Source organism: Hyperoodon ampullatus, assembly GCF_949752795.1.
Source record: "Hyperoodon ampullatus genome assembly, chromosome: 3".
NCBI lineage: Eukaryota > Metazoa > Chordata > Mammalia > Artiodactyla > Ziphiidae > Hyperoodon > Hyperoodon ampullatus.
Window position 1 is genome coordinate 54,821,175 of NC_136916.1, and position 21,197 is coordinate 54,842,371.

At 48.5% G+C, this 21,197-nt stretch overlaps 1 protein-coding gene across 1 annotated transcript; it reads right to left on the reverse strand.

Annotated features, from left to right (window-relative positions):
• Positions 1–3,008: 3,008 nt before the first annotated feature.
• On the reverse strand, positions 3,009–17,227 carry OAZ2 (ornithine decarboxylase antizyme 2; the record flags this gene model as incomplete). The annotated part of the gene is given in 9 exon segments (XM_079699080.1): positions 3,009–4,155; positions 4,394–4,479; positions 5,264–5,439; positions 6,708–6,788; positions 6,790–6,865; positions 7,020–7,023; positions 16,530–16,716; positions 16,768–16,886; positions 16,963–17,227. Coding segments are annotated over 9 exon segments (1,125 nt in total). The 3' UTR covers positions 3,009–4,024.
• Between the last annotated feature and the right edge of the window lie 3,970 nt (positions 17,228–21,197).

Consider the following 21,197-nt stretch of genomic DNA (forward strand, 5'->3'; position numbering starts at 1 on the left):
TGAACCTCTCCTCTCTGGGCTCCAAGGTGGGGGTGGAGGGGCTTGGTCTCGGGAGTGGGAGGGTAAGACTACAGAAGGGCTAGAGTGTTACTATATACGGGCTTTGAGGTCACCCACGCCACTTATTATCCCATGTACCCTACCACCATCTCAGTGTCTACTCTGATGCCCCCAAGATTCAACTGGGCAGCTAGTTGGCCCCATAATTCTGGGCCTTTGTTATTTGTTTTATTATTAGGGCATCCCAGGAAGCTTTCCGATGATCCCCTGCCATGGGCCCCTCCTGGGATCAAGCCCCTCCCAGGCCCCGTCCCCAGCCCCTCCTGCCCCAGCCCACCCGCTTGCCTTGGTGCTCAGCCCCCCATTGGGAGCAGGTTGGGGCGAGCTGGAGGCCCGGGCTGGAGGGGCAGTGTTGCTGTTCATAGCTTTTGTTCCACTGGCATTGCTCTGTTGGATTTAATTTCAGTCTTCCTGTTTCTTCCCTTCTGTAAAGTGTACATTACCAAGTTCCTTGTTTTTTTATATATATATATATATAAATATATATATATACATACAAACTGTACTCTTTTTGCCTTTGTACATTCAGGCAAGAAGAGAAAATAAATCTTTTTAAGAGACAATCACAAATCTGTGAGGGCTGCTGGTTATTTCTCCTGGAGTTTGCTGCTGAGCTGCCTCCTCTTTCCTCCTCACTTTTCTCCCTCAGCTTTCCTGATCTTCCTGGTCCTGCTCCATATGCATCCTCAGCTCCACCTTCCCTGGCTGAAGGCAAGCTGCTGAATCAGTGTCCAGACTACCTGCCCTGCAGCCCTTTCCTGCCCAGCAGTATTTTCCAGCTTGGCCGTGGGCTTACCCAGGAGCTTTATCCTGTGCCCTGGCCTCTCCTGTCTTCTCCCATAGATCCCATTCACCAAAGTGGCTTTGGACCCCTGGGTACTCTGGGACCTGTCTCCCAGAGGCCCTGGCTTTGGACACTCACCTGTGAAACTATGCAGCTGGGAGCTCTCTGCCTAAGAGTTTGCACTACTTCTTAAACCTGCCTGGGCGTTAGATCAGATGGTTTTTAGGAATGAGTAGGAAACTAGCCTCTGACACTCCCCCAGATGCCAGCCTCCAGAGTTGCTCTGATCCAGAGCCCAGAGAATCATTCCTGGCCGCTGAACTCCTGTGGCTACCCCATCAGAACAAGGGCTAAGGGCTTATGGGTCAAGAGCATTTGATCAGAATTTCAAAGGGTGGTACATTCGGAAACACAGCCCAACCAAACCATTGTTCCACCTCTTGAACTTTCTCCTTTTCCTCTGACTTCCTCCTCCCCCCTTTTTTTCCCCTTTCTCTCTACTTCCTTTTCTTAATTGGCTTTGGACTTGAAGTATATTTTTAAATTATTTGCTGTATTTATTAAATAAAGTTTTTAATGTCCCTGTTCTTAAATTTAGACTTAGTTTGCCTTTCACATATCTCCCCTATCCTACTCCACCCTCCCACTCCCAAAATATTTCCCCTTCTAAGTTGCTTTTTTAATTGCAGATTTTGGGTACCACATTTCTTTCCTGACAGTGGTCTTAACCTAGCAGAAGTTTTTTCTTTTTGAAAGAGAAATCTTAGCTGAGTGCCTGGGTTTCCAATTCAGCCTTTCTAACTCTGGCTGTGTTAAAGAGGAGCCACCAGCAGATGGCAGCAAAGTCTCAGGCATGTTTGCTGTCCACTCGCTAGCTTTGCAGATGAGAACTGTTTTTCTTGGTTCCTTATCCCTCCCTGCCTTATAGATTCCTTGGGTTTGAATTTAACATCTGAATCCTAAACTGCCTACATTAACTTGGCCATTGTCAGCATTCATGTGGATCTCTGTTGTAAATATCTCACTGTAATGACCACTTTTCAGTCACAGGCTTTATGATACCTCTAAGGATTATGTGCTCAGTGGAAGACATCTTCAAAGCCCTTCATATTTCAGTTGAATCAACTCTAGGCCCAGACTTTTTTTTTTTTGGCTGCAATGCATGGCATGTGGGATCAGATCCCCGACCAGGGATCGAACCTGTGCCCCCTGCAGTGGAAGCATGGATTCCTAACCACTAGACCGCCAGGGAAGTCTCTAGGCCCAGACTTTCTACTAATACCGTGTCGGGCAGAGGTGCTTACCTCCTTTTCATGAGTATTAGGTAGAGTCCAAGGTTAATGACTTGTCCAGGATGAAAACACAGGTAAGCTCCACACAGAACAATGTGAAAATGGGCCAAAGACTCAGAGGATGTAAAGACAGCCACAGCTCAAAAGTAAGTAAACAGTTCTAAAGCTGTAGGAGGTGGAAAAACATGCCCAGCACTTCATTTGGGAAAACAAAAAAGCAAAAGGAAAAAAAATACTGGCGAGAAATTTAAAGAAAGAACATAGGTGAAGAGGATTCTAGCCCCCTCCAATGCCACTGAGAGCTTATCCATCAGGCTGGTGGTACAGGGTAAAGGCAACCATGCCTTAGGGCACTGGGCTCCCAAAGGAGAAAACTATCTTCCTAGGGAAGGTGTGTTCTGCTTCCTTCAGACACCCCCAGGAATGGGAATGTCAGGCAGCTCCATGTGAAAGCCAAAACCCAGTTTCAGGACCCAGCCTTCTACACAAAAACTAAAGGGCTTGGATCCTGGTATGTATAGCCTCTATTCTGGACAAAGCTCTGTGTACATACCTGTCTCTAGGGGGCTCCAGCGTTCTGTCCCAGACTCCTAGCAACCCCGAGTTTTGTGTTGTAACGTGGCCCCAGAGACCTCAGCCGTTCATCTGTCCTGATGCACTGCTGCTTTCTTCCTGAGAAGCACGTATCACACCCCTGCTGGGTTGGGCTCTAGACTCAAAAGACAGCAGTAGAGGAAGCTGGCCCTGGTACAGGAATAAAGGACAGACCAACCACAACTTTAAATCAGTTTATTGACACAGTAACACGACACACTTGCCTCCCTGACACCCCCACCCCCTCACCCAGTCTAGACCTCTCCCCCTTCCTCCCCCCTTAGAACAAGCTGTTCAGTGAAAACAGAAAAGGGCAGAGGCCGCTTCTACACCCTTAGTGCCACTGCCAAGCCCTGGGGAGCAGGGTCTCAGGCACTGCTCAGAACCTGTCAGAGAGGGGTGCAGTTAGCACTAGACTTAGCCAGGCAGAGGCCTCCAGTCCCTCGGAGCAGATTCTCCCACAGCCCCCAGGCCCTGAGCTGCTCTTCCTCTTCCCCTCTGCTGTCTGTGACCCTAGGAAGGACATACCTTGGGCCTGCGGCCAAGAGCGAGAACTCCTGGCCGTAATCTGAGAATTGGAATTTGGCTAGTGTTTTTTAAGGCCCAGGCACCCCAAAAAAAGCCCTGGTGGTGGGAGTGAACTTCAGTGTCCCTATTTTAAATGCACTGATAACATGAAACAGATTAAGCCAGCTTAACTAAATGCCAGAATAACACAAAGCTGTAAAGGAGGGGTCAGACCTGCTTTCTCCAGGCCAGACAAAAATACACAGAAGCCCAGGTGGAGTGTCAAAAAACAACTGAAGGACACTGCCCAGGGGCTGAAAAGCCTATACTCCGTAGTCCCCAGGGTGACAGGAAGCAAGGAAAGAAAATACACAAGTCTTAAAAACCAAAAAGGAAAGCCCAACAGCAGGGGAACCTCAGCCTGACAGTGCTGTCCACCAGCTCTCCAGGCCTTGCCCCTGGACCCAGACAGTCCCTCCCCCTCTAGGCAATGTCCTCCCCTAGGCTAGATAGAGCACATCACACAGCGCAGTTTAAAGAGCTTCTAATGCCAGTTCATAAACATCTTCATTTACTATTGGTGATTACATGTGAATAATATGTTTATACCGTTCTTTATGGAAAACAATTTCAATGAGTCAACTCTGAGAACACAACAGGCAACCCTCACCCTGAGCCCCTCAGCGTCCTTCCCTACACAGCAAGAAGCCCCCGCCTCTGTCCCAGGGCTGCCTAACTTCCCCTCTTCCCCCACTGTGGCTCTTGGGCAAAGCATCCTCTATGACCATTAGTCCTCATCGGACAAGTTCTGGTCCAGGGGGTAAACCATGAACATCACATCTGGTCGAGAGGGGACACAGGGATGGCCTGGACGCACAATCTCAAAGCCCAAGAAGCTGAAGGTCTTCAGGAGTGGAGCTGCAGAAAAGAGTGTAAAAAAGGATTCTGGTAAGAAACAACAAGGGTAGGCTCAAATCAAGGGAAAACCCAGAACAAAGATGGAATAAATAAACACTAGGCCTTTCCTAACTTTGGACACTCCCAATCCCAAGATCTCCCAGGGTTTGTATGTCAAGCTCAGGAGCCCCACCTCACTGAGAGCCCCCTTTCCCCTCCCCAGCCGGGCAGTAGGTCTCCAGCTGCTCTGCCCCCTCACCTCTGTCTTCCCGGCCCTTCCTGAAGCAGATGAAGACGTAGTTCACTTTCATCTTCTCTTCAGCAAACTCTAGCAGTGCTAACAATCTGCAAGAAGCAAGGAAAACAACTCAGGCCCAGTGCCCCCTCTAGACTTCGGCCTCACCCCTCTACACCCCACCCACGGCTTTCCTGAGGCTTACAGCCAGCACTGTAAATAGGGAAGCTTCAGGAAGAAGGTTCCTATTTCAAGACCTCAGGAGCCCTGAGTTCAGAAAAAAATAAACCACAATCCCTAAGAAAAATGTCACTGAATTCTCTCTTCCTGGAATAAAGTTTCTTCATCTGAAATTAACACTAACCAACTTAACTAATGCAGTTCACAAGAAAGTATGGGACCTAGGAAGAGAACCCAGTTTTCTCAGAGGTCCTCCAAAGTTGCCAAGTTTAATGGTGACCACCTGCTGCTGAGAGGGACTTTGGGCCCTAACACTTCCTAAAAGGATTTGCTCAAGAGGCTGGAGCCACTCAAGAGAACTCCATTCTCAGGACTGTTTCTTCCACAGCTGGGTGCTTGGAGGGCCGTGCCCAGTCCAATGAAATCCCACTGTATCTCTGAGCTCCTGGCCTTTGAACTGCACCATTATACGATGGCTCAAGGGGAATTTGATGTCCACTGGGGTGATTAAATGACAGGAATTTGGTTAATGCGATAATGATCTGCTTTCATTATAACAGGCCTGTTTTACTGGCTGAAACTAACCTGTTACAAAATGGTATCTGCTTGGGCAGCCGAGAGCTAGGGGAGAAGGCTGGCCCTCTGTTGTCTCTAGTAAGCATACGCCCTTCTCTGGAGCAGGCTTCCTGCCCTTCCCCAGCACTTGCTCCTTACCCTTCTTTGCTCCCATCAGCTAATAATCCATCTGGGATTTCTACAAACAGGCTCTGGCTGGACAGGACTGCATCCCAGGAAGAGACCTTCACCTCGGTGACCTCATACCGGAAGTGGACGATGTGAGGTTTTCCATCGTTCACAGGGAGGTCCTGTGTCACAGTGAGCTTCTCGTCCTGGGAGGAGATCAGGTCAGAGGACCAGGTCACTACTACTTCTGGCCACATCAGAGGCTCCCTAACCTAAGTGGTGTAAGGAGTCCTCTTGGGCCAACCTCAGGGTAGCATGGAATAGAGGGCACACTGAAAATGTAGAGCGCCGTGCTGGCTAAATGGAGCCATCGGGCACGGAGACCAGTTGGTGTCGGCTAAAAGCCAGCATGATGGGAAGGGAATATTTACCAAGAATCCACCAGATGCCCAGTCCTGTACAAAGTATTTTCCCATTTTTCAATCACCACAACAAGCACCTGAGGTAGGCATCAGTATCCCCACTTTAAACGTAAGATACTGGGGGCCCAGAACAATTAAGCAACTGACCCAAGGCGCCACAGTGAGTAAATGGCAGAGTTGAGATTCAAATCAGGTCTCCCTGACTAAAAGCCCATGCTTTTAGATACTGGGGGACCAACACCATGTTCTTTCCTTTCCTTCTCTGAAAGAGAAACATTAGAAACAAATGAGGATGTTCATGAGGGCTCAGCTGGAGCACAGGTCAACCCAAGCTGGCTTCCAGGTGGCTGCAGAGTCTATGTTGTCTCCCCTGCCACAGTCTCAAGAGACCAGGACTCAGCTGCCCTGCCACCCTTCAATGCCAGTCTTAGAGAGAAGCTAAACCACTTCTGGCCTCACAGGAGATTAAAAGGCAGCAAAGGGCTAGCTGCCCCAGCCCAGATCACTCTTGGGACAGACTCCCAGGGTTCTCTATAGCTCCTGGGCTGTGCCCTATGCTGCCAGGGTGATGGATGACTGAGATGCAAGGCGCCCTCTCCTTACCACCCACCCCGCCACTGCCCTATGCCCCCCAGACTGGTAAGGGACAGAAGTCAGAATGCCCGGGAGTCGAGGACAATGGGAAAACTCCTCCTGGCCCTTGGTATTCCTCAAGAAAAAACTGAGGAGCAGCACGAGGCAAGAGCTCTTGCGTTCTTCCACTCACTGTTCCCCCTCCCCCCTTTTTCTTCCACCTCCCACTCAGGGCCCAGAACCAGCACTAAAGTGCTGACCTAAGCTGAGAAGATGGCAGGGTGTTTGCTTGGTGCTGATATCCTCCTGGTACTCCCCAAAAGCCTCATAGCAGCCTCAGTTGAAAAAGCCCTCCCCAGTCCCGCTACTGGCCTGGCCTAAGACTCAGAAGACTAAGGAGAGTGATCGCCACCCTTCAGCAGATGCTCAGCAGTGTCTGAGAAGGCGCTGCTCCGAGCCTTCCACCCCGCAGTCCTTACCTTATACAGTAGAGCTGAGAGAGAAGGATCCCTGCCGCCCCCTCGCCCACCGGGGATCTTCGACAGTGGGTGAGGGGCATCAGGAGCACCACAGAGGCCCCGGAACAATGTGCCTGCAGCACTGGAGCTGGCGACAGTTACTCAAAGGCAAAATACTACTGCAAGAGAGAAAGTGAGACAGTAAACACAAAGTCTTGAAGATTTAACTCAGCGTCCTGCCCCACCCCTGCCCTGGCTCTCCCTCAACAACTGCCCCAGTCCTTCCAGCTACAGCTCTCAGAACGACTCCTCTCTTAAAGGGCAGGAACCCACCGTCCTACAGAGGCACAGAGAGCCCCAGAAGGGCTCAGGGTCAAGGGGATATGTCTGACCAAAGGAGCCCCTGTCAAACATCAAACAAATCTCTGTGGTACCGGCAGACCTTGGAAAGAACCAGATGCTGGCTTGCCTAGTAGGCCGAGAGGCCCAGACCCCCACCAGCCCCTTTCCTTACGCTAACAATGTCTCAACAACCTCTGTGGCAGAATCACAAAGCCTACACAATCACTTCAGGCTGGAGAGGCATATGGGCCTCAGGAAGTCACACGTGGGCTGGATACGAGTCCCTGAGGAACTCCCAAGGCCACTTTTCCAGTGATGGCCTCCTGGATCTGAACAATGGAAGTAAACAAGAAATCACTTACCCAAATCCCTCTAGGGTCAAGAACTGAATCAAATCCAGGGATTTGGCTCCTGGAGAGGAGGTGCACTATAGTACAGAGTATTATGATGGCATCTTAGTCCCTGGTGTGCCACCAAACACAGGGTTGCCCTTCTTTGCTGGAATCTGACCTGGGCATGGGAGTCCAGGTAATACTGATGTGATTAGAATGGACACTCAACACGTATATATTGCTGGCATGGTGGTTGCTAGGAGGAGGTATACATGCCAGGACCTGAGTAACGAAGCCAATTATCAGATGGATCACAGAGGGTGAAAGGCTCCTAAAGGAGCTCCCTGTCACCTTCAGGTGTGTCCCCTTACTGGCCACCAGGATTTTCAGGTGGACCGAACAGGGCTCCAAATCTACTCCACTCCTTCTTTGAATCCAATTTACTGGCTCTTTAGGCTGAGATGTAGCTCACTCCACAGGCGAAAAGCAAGTGAAGCAAGGAAAGAGGAAAACTGTGCATTTAACACCATGACTCAGCAGCAAGGCCTGGCCCCAGCACACCAGCCTCAGGGCAGCTGGAACGCAGTGGGTAACATATATGGGAGGGCGCTGCAGTGGGGTGCTGGGGCCAGCTCACCCAATTGTGCACATCTCTTCCCAGCTATAGTTGCGTTTAGTGATGGCATGTTGGTTAGCTTGAATCAGCCATAGGGGGAATATTTAAACCACAGAAAACAGCGAATGCTATAAATCAAGACCTTTTTTCCCTGAAAACCCTTTGTAAAATGTTGAGAGGCACCATTCTGCACACTGTCCTTTGCTTTACATGGCATGGCGTGCCAGATTTGGATTCTTCGCTTACGCTCAGAGCAACAGAACTAAACTCACACCTAACATAGCAATGGTACAGTAACCAGAGGCGCAGCCCACTGAGACCCTCCATACTAAGAGACCTACACGAGCATTCCACCTGAGACAGGAAGTCCAAACTCATCACTGCTATAGCTCAGCTCCTCCGTTCTCTGAAGGACTTCAACCAGGGGCCTGAAATCACACTTGGAAATTTCACTGGGAGATGGAATTTCCAGGCAGTGTCAGTGGGCCCGGAGAAGCACCAGCACCTGGGGATTAACCATGTGCCCTGCCTTGGGCCTCCTCTGGAAAGCCTCAGGGCATCCCATCTCCCCTACTCGGCCTCACCGACAGCTAGAGCAGAAGGAGCATGAGAGAGGACTGTACTACAGACTGTTCTTAAGAACAGGACTTACTTTCTGCTGGGGACAATGAGCTGTTAACCCCTTCCAAGGGGTGGGGTGGGAGGAACTGGGAGACTGGGATTGACACATACACATTATTGATACTATGTATATAATAGACAACTGATGGGAACGTACTGTGTAGCACAGGGAACTCTACCTAATGCACTCTGGTAACCTAAATGGGAGGGAAGCCCAAAAGGGAGGGGATATGTGTATGGCTGATTCATTTTGTTGTGCACTGGAGGTTAACACAACATTGTAAAACAACCATACTCCAATAAAAATTAAAAAAAAAAAAAAAGAAGAAGAAGAAGAAGGGCTTTCCTGGTGGCGCAGTGGATAAGAATCTGCCTGCCAATGCAGGGGACACGGGTTCGAGCCCTGGTCCGGGAAGATCCCACATGCCACGGAGCATCTAAGCCTGTGCACCACAACTACTGAGCCTGCGCTCTAGAGCCCGTGAGCCACAACCACTGAAGCCTGCGCGCCTACAGCCCATGCTCCGCAACAAGAGAAGCCACCGCAATGAGAAGACCGCGCACCGCAATGAAGAGTAGCCCCTGCTCACCGCAACTAGAGAAAGCCCACGTGCAGCAAAGAAGACCCAACAGCCAAAAATAAAAATTTTTAAATTTTAAAAAATCCCCCCTTCCAGCGTGCTAAGGGACAGAATAACAAGACTGTCCAGGCCAGAAAAAAAGGAAAACGAAAGTGGGAGTTTCCCCAAGTAAAGGCACCCACACACACCCCACATGGGACGGTTCCCTTCCCATTCCCTAGTGACCACCTTCAGGCCTCTGTTGAGGTTGCTGCAGGAGCACCAGGAAGGCTGAGCTGCTGGAGAAAGCTGCCTTGCTTGTATTGGTCAGTCAGTGGAGCTACCCAAGGACTGGGCAAACCTCTGGGGTAGATAGATTGAGATGTAGCCTTGTATACCAGGAGAATTGCAGGGGTTCACAAAACAACCAGATCATCAAGGCCCTAGCAGTTCTAAAATTCTGGTGCTAACTCACTTCCAAAGAAATTACTCCTCAATGGTCTCTAAATGGGAGAGCTACATTCAAATCCTGACCTGCATTCCAACCACCATCTTGATTCTGAACTAATTTTCACTTGCAAATAGCAGAAGCAATGGGGCCAACCCACTGAAAAGATCAGAATGAGGTGGGGTGGTTTTTTTTTTTGATCCAGAATCCCCTTTGTCTTCCTAGAAATAATCCCTAGGGCCTGCCCTGCATCCAGCACTAATCTATGAGATCGAGATCGTGATATTTCTGATGTCATGATCTCACTCCTCCTTCAAATAAAAATGCAAGCAGTCTATCCCACGGTAACAAATTATTTACTTCCCCACTCACACAAGGATCCTGGAAACTCTTTCCTCCCCCACAAAGTCTGCACAGAAAGCAAGTGTGTGTATGTGTGCATGTGTGTGAGACAGTGGGGGGTGGAAGGGTGTTTCAGGTCCCCAACCTGGCATCCAGTTCCAGTTCCCCAAGAGAAACAGCTGGTGTTTGGGATAAGCTTAGTAGACAGTAGATCACAATCAATAGTTACTTTAATCATCCATCATAATAAATCTGTTTTTAGTTACTTGCTGTGCGAATGGCAAATTGCTCTCTTTCAAAAAAACCTGGCTGTCATTTCTGACATGAAAAGGGAAGGGATATGGGTACATATGTGGTGGTGAAAGTAATTCAGGGGCATAAAATTGCCCAGCAACGGCCTTCTCGTATCAGCTTTAGTGTTCGAAATGGTATTGTGGCAAAATATGCCACCAACCTCAATAGGAATAGTGAATCCTGGAGGAACTTAAGCACAAGAGGAAGTGGCTTTTAAACACAAGTCTCCCTGTCACAAGATCCAAGTCAGGTTAGGTTTCATATTCAGTTCAGTCATGTTTCTACTGGCTCCAGTGCCCAGCGCCTTCCATTCCTCCCTCATATCCTGTTCACTCCACTGGGGGGCAGGCATGGTTTAATCTCTACCACCAAAGGATGATTTAAGAAGCTCAGTCTGGAGGCTGAAAAGATCAGGCTGATTAAGGAGAATCAAATGTATCAGACTGAACTCAAACATCCAGCTGGGCTGGTCTTTGCTTCTGGAGAAGAAGAAAAAAAGTACCATGCTGGAAATGAGGGTGTCAGGTATCCAAGTCAATTCGGAAGATAGATGGGAGATTAGAGCCGATGTGTCAGTGCCTTTTATTTCCTCAGTTGCTATCAGACATGCCCTTGGAAACACTCCTCAGGATACATATGAATGCTACCAACTTATCACATCCTGCTGCCTCTAATTTAAAGTGTTCTTTGAAACTGATGTCTGAAATGTCCTTAGCAGGTTATAATTTCATATGCTGGCTACAGACAGGCAGCGTATGCCACAGATGTATTCCTGGGGAACGTTGCTGGTAAATCATATTTTTATAATTCAAATCCCATTTTTAAATCTCTAGGTGCTTACTATTTAAAGGAGGTAACCTAAAATCTCTTGAGAAAATAAAAGATCTCCTGTTAAAGAATCACTTCCAGTTGACTTTATGTCAGTTTTGATTTTTATATTTAGTTTGCTCAAAGCAGAGTACAGCCTGCTACACAGAACAGAGATTTAATATAAAAGTAATTCTGTGGCTAACTTCCATTCAGCTCCATTCAGCAAATACTTGAATTCATATTCTCCTTGATATACTTTTGATCATGTTTCACTTGAATAAGTGGCCTGAGCTTATTGTTCAAGTCTACACCCTTTCTCTCTGGTTTCCATTACCTGTTAGAGGAGGATCAGACGGCCTTAGTATTACCTACCTTGTGGTATCAAGTGAAAAGACGTAAAAACCACATTCCCAAGCATTCTATATTCATTCCCCTCTTTCAACCTCTTCTGACCCATTCCTGTCTCAGCCCTCCCTCACAGAACACTCTGTAGGGTGCCCTGACTTCCCTCACACGGGCTGCTTTTACTCTGAGACTAGGAAGGTCTCTGATGACTAATCCCTACGCAGCAAAGAGGGACCAATCCAGGGCTGCCACTGCAATTAGCTAAAAAGAAATAGGAAGAAAGGTGGGAGGTGAATGGCCACCTTCAGTCTAGTGTGAGCATACAGGCTGATCTCCAGCTGCCAATTCCCCTTCCATATGAGAAGGGGGCCTTGGTCAGATGCCAGGCATAAGTCATTTCACTAGGGCTGTTTGGTGTGCCAAAGGGTGTCTACTTGCTAAGCACGATTATAAAATTATGATTATAAAATTATAAAATGACATCACCACTCTGAATCATAGACTGAAAGCAAAATCGGGTCTTGGTTGATTTTCCACAAGAAACACACTATGGTGGCAGCTAGATAGAATATCTGTGCCTCTGAGATTTGCTTATCTTGTTACACAGCTGATATTGGTAGATCTTCAGCCAAAGGTAGGCACAATCACATATGCTATCAGAGATGGGTAGATACCTAGGTGATCATGCTTTAAAATAGGACCTTGGGACTTCCCTGGTGGCGCAGTGGTTGAAAGTCTGCCTGCCAATGCAGGGGACATGGGTTCAATCCCTGGTCTGGGAGGATCCCACATGCCGCAGGGCAGCTATGCCCGTGTGTCACAACTACTGAGCCTGCGCTCTAGAGCCCACGAGCCACAACCGCTGAGGCCCACGTGCCTGGAGTCTGCGCTCCGCAACGGGAGAGGCCACCGCAATGAGAGGCCCATGCACCGCGGTGAGGAGTGGCCCTCGCTCGCTGCAACTGGAGAGAGCCCGCATGCAGCGACAAGGACCCAACACAGACATAAATAAATAAATTAAAAAATAAAATAAAATAAATAGGACCTTAATTTTTCATTTCGAGTACCTCAATCTAGTTTGTATAGTAAGCTCATCACCCAGTTCCAGCCTCTCTTCCCAGGACAGAATTACTTCATTGTTTATACAATATCAAAGACCTAGAAAATTTTCTTAAGGCTTATCTTATACAAAGCATTTTACTATGCTGCTGCTAACCAGAAACTACCTTGTTTTGTTCACTTCAAGTAACAAAATTCTTGCTCACCTACTTGGCCGTTTCTGGTCTATAGATTTCAATTAGGCTTCACAGCCTTCCGAATCGTGGCACCAACTTGAATCAACACTGTGTATTGTTGTGTATCCCATTCAAAAAAGGGATGAATTACTCTTTTTTTTTTCTAGAAATATACATACATAACATCCCTCTACCCCACTCCTCAGTCCCCTTTTTTTATATTTCTGAGCTGCTCTGGGGCTAAATTTGGATTTCCTGCCAGTGAGGAATAACTATTATTAGTCCACACAGCTTTCTGAAGCATACCTCCAATTTGGGGGGATTCCTGACTATGCTAGGAGTGTCTCTCTCTATGGTATGACCTTGAAGGCACATCAAAGGAAAATCTGTTCTCCCTACCACTCCACAACCACAAGCCACAGTGCCAGTAAGTAAGGAATAACCAAAACCAAATTCTTAGGGGGAGAGACAGAAATTCCATTACCCAGGGAACCATTCAGTGAAGATGCTCAGAGTAGCTATGATGTGCCATTGTACCCTGGCTGCCCCCCGCCCAGGAAAACCACCTGTGGAACCAAATGCTTCTCCTCAAAGCCCATCAGACACAGACTAATTATATAATTAAGGATATCAAGCCAGAGCAAGCTCTTCTCCACATACTGTACTGTCACAAGGTACTAAGCAGGCCCTAGACAGAGACTATCTTCCTGACCCTACAAATCCAAGAAGAGGAAAGTCATGAAGCTTGATTTACTTGGATTTAAACCTGTTGATCAAAAACCATAATAAAAGTTCTGGTACTGTGTCTTCTTCCCTCCCCCACCATTAGTAATTTTGACATTTTCCAAGTACTAATCAGAACAGAACTGGAAAGGAAGACCCTTGTTTTCAAAACATACTGCAGGCTCCTCTGCAACTATTTCTTCCAGGAAACCAAGCTTCCACCTCTTGAGTATTTCACTGGAGCCAGGGAAGCTGGAAAGCCCATCCCCCACCGAATGGGCCCTAAACTCCCAGCCAGCTCACCCCTCCGTGGATACAAAACATCAAGAACACTGACTGGGAAGAACATCCGGCTCTTAATCGAAATCCTTAGTTAGGGCCCTACCAGGATTCCTTTTAGAAAGTTAGGTGCAGGCCAGAGGAGGCTCGGAAACATGCTATGGAAACAAGATTGCCATAACTCAAAGAAACCAGACACCCTGCACACCCCACCCCACCCCCAGGCCAAAGTGGAGGAGCCTGATCCCAGGCCTTGCTCCTGCCCAGGCCCTGGCAGGTCAGCTGGCTCCTCCCTTCACCTGCCTTTCATACAGCCAAGCCCCTCAAATTACCAACACACTAAGCAGAAAGAAAAAAAAAAAAAAGCAAGGGCTCTGGAGACAAGCAAGCCTGTTTTGCCACTTAGGACTCTGGAAGGAATCTTCATAGTTAAGTGAACCCAACTCTCTCTTTTTCACATGTAAGCACACTGGCAAGGCCAGAACCAGAATTCAGGTCTCTCACACTCACAGTCGGTGAAAAGACCCTTACGTGTTGGTCCTAAGTGCTCAACTCTCAGGGCTCGGCCTGAAAAGGACTTGGCACCTAGACCAGTTCAGTCTGGAGGACTCCAGAGAAGGCCTGCTGAGACCACACCACTTTCCAAACCCCACTGCAGAGACAAAAACATAAGACTAGAAAAGTAAAATCCTTCTCACAATGCCCTGGGATTTCCTGTAGGTTCCCCTGCTTCCCTCCACCCCTGCACTTCATCATGCCCCCTCATACCTGCACTCTATCCTCAGCACACACAGCCTTCTTTACCACAAGTAACACCTTTTGCATCCAGTACCATCCAAGTATCTAGCCACCTCCACCTCCTCAGCTCCAGAGGGACTGGTTTAGAGAAGATGAAATAAGAGGGGACTGCAAAGGGGGATGCACATGGAGAGTCTTGGAAAAGGAAAAGAGAGCAGCAGAATACGACTGCAGGTAAAGAGGGCTTGGGAGGTAGGGTTAACGGGTCAAACAGGACTATAACAAACCAGGAAATGAGGAGTGAATTTTCTTTCTGCTTGTAAGGAAGAAACAGGTGTGGGAGCTAGATAAGAGTCTAAGAAATAGGGAAGAAAATGGTTAATGGCTGAGAACAGAGTTACTTGAGGTAGGAGAACTGAAGAGGCTGTTGCAGGTATTTTGGGTATTTCTGGATCGTTCCTGGGAGAGAAAGACTAAGACAACACCCTTTTCCGCAGAAAAAGGGCTGATACCCACTAAAGGAATATGATGGGAAGGGTCTTCTGGCAGGAAGGGAGGGGAGGCAGTGTTTCTCAACCCTGGTTGCCCATTAGAGAGAGCTTCGAAAATGTATACTAATAACCGGCCCTACCCTAGGCTAATTACACCAGATCTTTGAGGGGGGTGCCCAGGTGATTGATTTTTCACATGTGTACCTAGGGTTGAGAAACAAAAAAAGCTGAGATACAAGAAAAGCTGAAAACCCAGCTGGAATATTTAAGAATGGTGCTGTTAAAGGAATGGGAAATGGCAAGTTAGAAACCATTTTTGTGAGAAGGGAGCCCAAGTTTGAGAGGAACCTTGAGTGGTACTTAGAGCTCTGTGTGAAGAAAAGCAATGAGGAAGGAAGGCTATGTTTGTAAGAGGAACCAAAACCCAGTTTTGGATAGGCCACGGCACAATTTAAGGAGGATTTTCAGGGAATGGATCTGCTTGCAAAACAATGTGGCCCAAGTGAGACGCAGAGGCCATAAGGCCAAATCTGGAGACAAAGGGTCTGGTGTGGGGAACTAATGAGCTTCAGGCTCATTTTGGAGGGAGCAGCAACAAGTCTTGGGAAACAACGAGGAAGAGAATTAGAAGCCAAATTGTAAATAAAGGCCATTCTGATATATAAGCAGCAGCTGGGGTTAAAAATTGTGGGGAAATTAGGAAACAGTTTCACAGAAGAGTTTGGGGCAGAAATATGGGATATGTTGGAGGGAAAGATGCATGACAAGGACTGCCTCAGAGAAAAAGAGGAGAGATGGAGAGAGGAAAATTGAATAATGAATTCTGCCTAGTTTAGGCAGCAGGGAAATATATATGAAGCAAGTTTAGAAAGCTACTGGTGCTCAGTTTCAGAAAGATGTGCAGCTTTTCTCTCCAATTAATGGGGGAAAGCTGGGGTCAGGTTTTGAGGAAGGACACTTGGAAAGGCCCGGTAAGCCGAGTATGGGGACTAATTTGAAAGCACTGGAGGTGCAGGGAAAAAGGGTAGGTCTTCAACAGAAGCAGAGTGGGCTGAACTCTGTGATCTAATAGTCTAGAGATGGGGTTAAGATGGGAGGAGTGGAGTATAGATGAGAGAAAGTGTTTAAAGGGGTAGGAATGTTTAGAAGAGCGCTGGGGGGAACATCACGGAGGACAGGAATCAAGCCCAAAGTGAGAAATAAAAAGGATGATGTTGGCAGACCGGGAAAATGGGGCCTAATTGGGAAAGGGGTGCCGGGGGGGACTGGAGGGAAAAGATGAAGCTGGAGTGAGGGACCAAGGGGAGCACTGAGCGTCACGGTAAAGACTATTAAGCCTGACTGGGGAGGGGGGGCGAAGGTGACAGGTGGGGGTAATGGGTCCAGTTGAGAACTGAAGGACGGAGTCTGACCTGGGGCGGCGTGGGGGAGGCAGTGATAAAAGAAGCGTCTGGTTGGAAGGTGCAGTTTAAATTAGGGAAGGGATTCAAAGGGAAGAAATTTAAGTGACTTAAACGAGCAGGAAGAAAGATTCGGGGAAGACGGGAAACAATTTGGGGAATCTGGATGAGAGCGAAACAGTTTCTGGAAGGGGCCACCGTTCGACGGGGCTGAAAGGAACTGGGGACTGGATTGGAAGACTGGGTCCCGGTCTTTGGGGGCTTCACCGGGCTGCACGCTCGGACGAGGGGGATGGGCCAGGCTGGAGGAAGGGGCGCTAAAGGACGGAGGGAGGCCCAGTTGCGGGGCTGCGGCTCGGACTGGGGTGGCTGAAGTAGGGAAGGGACCCAGTGAGGGCCGCATGGGGCCCCGTAGGAGGGGCGAGAACCGGCTGGGGGATGGGGAGGAGGCCCTCTGGAGCAGAGGAGGGAGGATGGGGGCGGGGAGCCTAAACCGGGCCGTTACCTGTCCTGGGTGTTTATCATCCTCGGCGGCTCTGCTCAGGGTGGGAAGAGGCGGCGCAGGGAGTGGGTAGGTGGATGAGTGGGCGGGTGTGGGGTCGCGCGCGCGCGCGGGGCCGAGCTCTGCGGGCTAAGTCCCTGTCAGGCAGCGGGCCCAGAGCCCTCCTCCTGCCTCAGCGAGCGCCTGCCTCCAACTGACCCTCCCCGGCCGCCGCCGACGCCGCCGCAACCGCCCCGCCCCCGAGTGCCTTATCTGCATAGCCCCACCCCAGCGCCGCGCGGTGTCCTGGGAAACCGGGGCCCACAACAAAGGGCAAAGCACCGCCCCGCCGCCGCGCAGGCGCACCAGGGGCGGTAGGGGCGGTAGGGGCGGTAGGGGCGGTAGGGGCGGTAGGGGCGGTAGGGGCGAGGGGCGAGGGGTGGTAGGGGAGGGGCCGGGCGGGGGTCCAGATGAAGAGCGGCATGTGGGAGTGGTCGTGATCGTGGCCCTGGCGGTGTTGTGGCCGTGGCGGCAGCCTAGCGGCCCGAACGATGCGTTAAATTTCAGGTATCGCTTACTGAGCATTGACCTGACAGTCCTGGTCTCTAGCCCTTGTTTGCATGGGGCCGAGTAGGGCTGTGTCATTTGTAGGCCCTGGGAGGATATTTTATTAAACAAATTCGGAAATCTAGAAGTACTACACATATTATATTAGCGCCATTCGAGACTAAGCCCGGGCCAACAGATGTGTTACCTTAGCTAATATGCAGATCAATAACCTCAGCTATTAGCTGAGATCAACAATCTCTGCACCTTACAGACATATTCAGGGCAACGGTCAAGGCCTGATACTGGCTGGGGTCATCTGAAGCCAAATGGCTGTGATCGAGGATCACAGTCACCTGACAGCAGTGGTGGAAGGCATCAACGCTGACTTGTTTACAAGCGCTTCAGATCACAATCATGCAAGGTTACTAGTTAACAGTCACTATCCCTGCTGGTCCTTATCACAGATCAGTGTCAACAGGTCACAATCACTGATGCACAGACCCCTCAGATGACAGGCACTTCAACACAATCATCAGAGCTCTGACCCTGTTCATGGTCAACCCAGACTGCAAAGAAGAGGGGTCACGTTATCTCAGAGCACAATGGGCAGCTGTCACCTCAAATCCCATTCATTCATTTATTCAACAAATAATTATTGAGCAGCTACTTACTCCATGCTCCAGGCATGTGCAAAAGTCCAGGAATACTCAAGGATCAACTAGGCAAAGTTCCTGCCTTGGATGTCACAATCTGATCAGAGGGAGGGACACAGACAGGCCATCATAATATGAGGTAAGTGCTCAATCTGAGGGAGGCCACAGAGGAAGTAACTAGGGAATTAGAGATGGCTTCACAGAAAGGATGATCACAATCACTCCAGATCAAAGGTCACTATGACCCCCAGTTGACAATAGCCCCAAGTCACAAATGTCCCACATTAAAGCCATCCAGGACACTATAACTCCACAAACATGCTTATGGTTTTTAGATGATGGGAATTCAGGGATGGAAGAAAGTTTGGAGCTACCAAACTAAGGCTTTTTCAGCAGAAGTTGAAGTGGTAAACGATACCAGAACTGCCCAGATTATCATAAGATATTAAGCACGACTGGTCCCATACTCTGGCTCACTTTAGATCTCTACCTTGTCTCCATGACTATGCCTACCTGCTTTTCCAAGTTCAAGCCAGGTATGTTCTGACCTTAGTGCATAGCAGAATTGAACAATTAAACCCACCCCTGATCTACACCATGTCATAGTCCCAGAGACCTGGGCAATCCTCCTGCTCCCCAAAGGGAGCTGGGGTGGTTCATTTCTGCCAGACAATCAATCCCTGGATAAGTAACCCCTTGGCCTAAAGGATAGTTTTTGAACAACCAGCAGATATTAACTCACTATGTCAATAATAGCCACCATTTATTGAGCATCATGCTAAAGTGCTAATTTTTACAACAGCTCTCCACTCCTGTTTTACAGATGAAATGAATTGAACCTCAGGGAGCTTTTGCCAGCTAATATTTTTGAGGGCCCATATAAACCAGGCAAGTTAATTTATTTGCTCTAATCCGAAGCTAGTAAGTGGTAGCGTTAGAATTTGGGCCCAGAGTTGCCTGATCCTGTGCTTTGTCTGTATTCACATGGTGGAGGAGTGAGGAGGGGTCTCACACAATTTGCATCTTGAAGGAGTGAACACCCTGATGGCTGCCTGACCAGCAAGTGAAAAATTCACAAAAACGGGGAGCCACCTTCCTCTAATCTGTATTGTCTGATATGTCAGCCACTAGCCACTAGTGGCTATTTAAACTTAAATTAAAATGAAATAAAGTTAGGGACTTCTCTGGTGGCACAGTGGTTAAGAAGCCACCTGACAATGCAGGGGACACAGGTTCGATCCCTGGTCCGGGAAGATCCCACATGCCACGGAGCAACTAAGCCCGTGTGCCACAACTACTGAGCCCACGCTCTAGAGCTGGCGAGCCACAACTACTGAGCCCACACGCCATAACTACTGAAGCCTGTACGCTCTAGGTCCCACGTGCCGCAACTACTGAGCCGGCATGCTGCAACTACTGAAGCCCGCGTGCCTAGAGCCCATGTTCCGCAACAAGGGAAGCCACTGCAATGAGAAGCCCATGCACCGCAACAAAGAGTAGCCCCCGCTCACCACAACGAGAGAAAGCCCGCGCACAGCAACGAAGACCCAGATGCAGCCAAAAAAAAAAAAAAAAGACATAAAGTTAAAAACTCAGTTCCTCAGTCCCATTAGCCACATTTCATGTGCTTCACAGCCACATATGGCTAGTGCTTACAGTACTGCACAGTGCAGGTTTTCCATCCACACAGAAAGTTCCAGAGAGCGCTGTATCCCATCATTCCCCTATCTCTATTTACCGCAGTCATCACCACAGGTTCTAGCTCCCTCTCATCCATTATCACCTCTATCCTTGTCCTCACACTGGCTCCCAGCTTCCTGCCCCCAGCCATACCTTTCCCCCGTGCCTTCTGCAACCTGTGATCAGCAATTCTTCCACATCAGCTTTTCTCAGGATGCTGCCTTCACCTCCTTGCCTTACCTGAAACCTGGCTCTCCTCTGAAGACACTGCTTCTTTAGCAGCCCTCTTAGATGAATGCTATCTTCTTCTCAGTCTTGTGTACCTCAGGGTCAGGAAGTAAGTCTATTCCTCTTCCACCCCCAATGCCATTTCTAAACCCCTCCCTCCTACAAAACCCCTGTTCCTTGGAAGCTTCACCATCTGGACATACCATTTTGGTTGATGTCATCAATCAACCTCCTGGTCGATGCCCCTCATTTAGCTCTTAGCTCGCTGCCTCTCTCCCCCCTCAGTTTTGTTATATTTGGTGAGGTCAATGTCCATGTGATGGCCCCTCCAACATCCTGACCTCCTCATCTCCAGCACTATTTCCCACACTCCACAGCAGCTGCCAACTCCTGCAGTCACACGCTCAACTTTTTCACCAAAAATCATACCACTTGCAATATATAGACCCTCTGACCACATTTTCCTTAAGCCTTCCTCAACAATTCATGAGCTCTGATCCCTTGACCTCACTAACTTCTCACTATTCATGAGCCCCAGTTTCCACATTCCTTCTTTTCTAGCTCTGTTTCCATCATCATGATAACCACTCTCTCGCCCTGCCTCCTCCTTTGGTGCTTGCCGGCAAAACCCCTTCTCTGGATCAATCCACCATTTGCCTTCTCGGTGCTTTTGCTGGAGCAAAATCACACTGAGAGGCAGATTATCTTCTCTTCACAAATCCTAACCTCAAATGGGTTCTCAACACTGCCTGGGACTTCCTACTATATTTCCCCAATTTTTCCATTCTCTAAGATGAATTTTATACCTATTCTCTCTCTACAAAACCTCTACCCCTCTCATCTTAGCTGATGACTAGCCTCTTAAGTTTTTTTCCCCAGTTTTGTTGAGCTATAATGGACATATAACATTATATTAGTTTTAGGTGTACAACATGGTGATTGAATACGTGTAAATACATACACAGAGACTTCCCTGATGGTCCAGTGGTTAAGACTCCGTGCTTCCAATGCAGGAGGCTTGGGTTCGATCCCTGGTTGGGGAACTAGGATTCCACATGCCACACACCATGGCCGAAAATAAATAAATAAATAAATAACACCATACATGTGTATTTTATATATATATATATACATATACATATATATATACATACATACACATACACATCTCCTTACCCTCTTTATTTTTAAATATTTTTATTTTTATTTTTTTGTCTGCGTTGGGTTTTAGTTGCAGCATGCAGGATCTTCATTGAGGCATGCAGGATCTTTCCTTGAGGCATGTAGGCTCTTCGCAGTGGCACACGGGCTTCTCTCTAGTTGTAGCGTGCAGGTTTTCTCTTC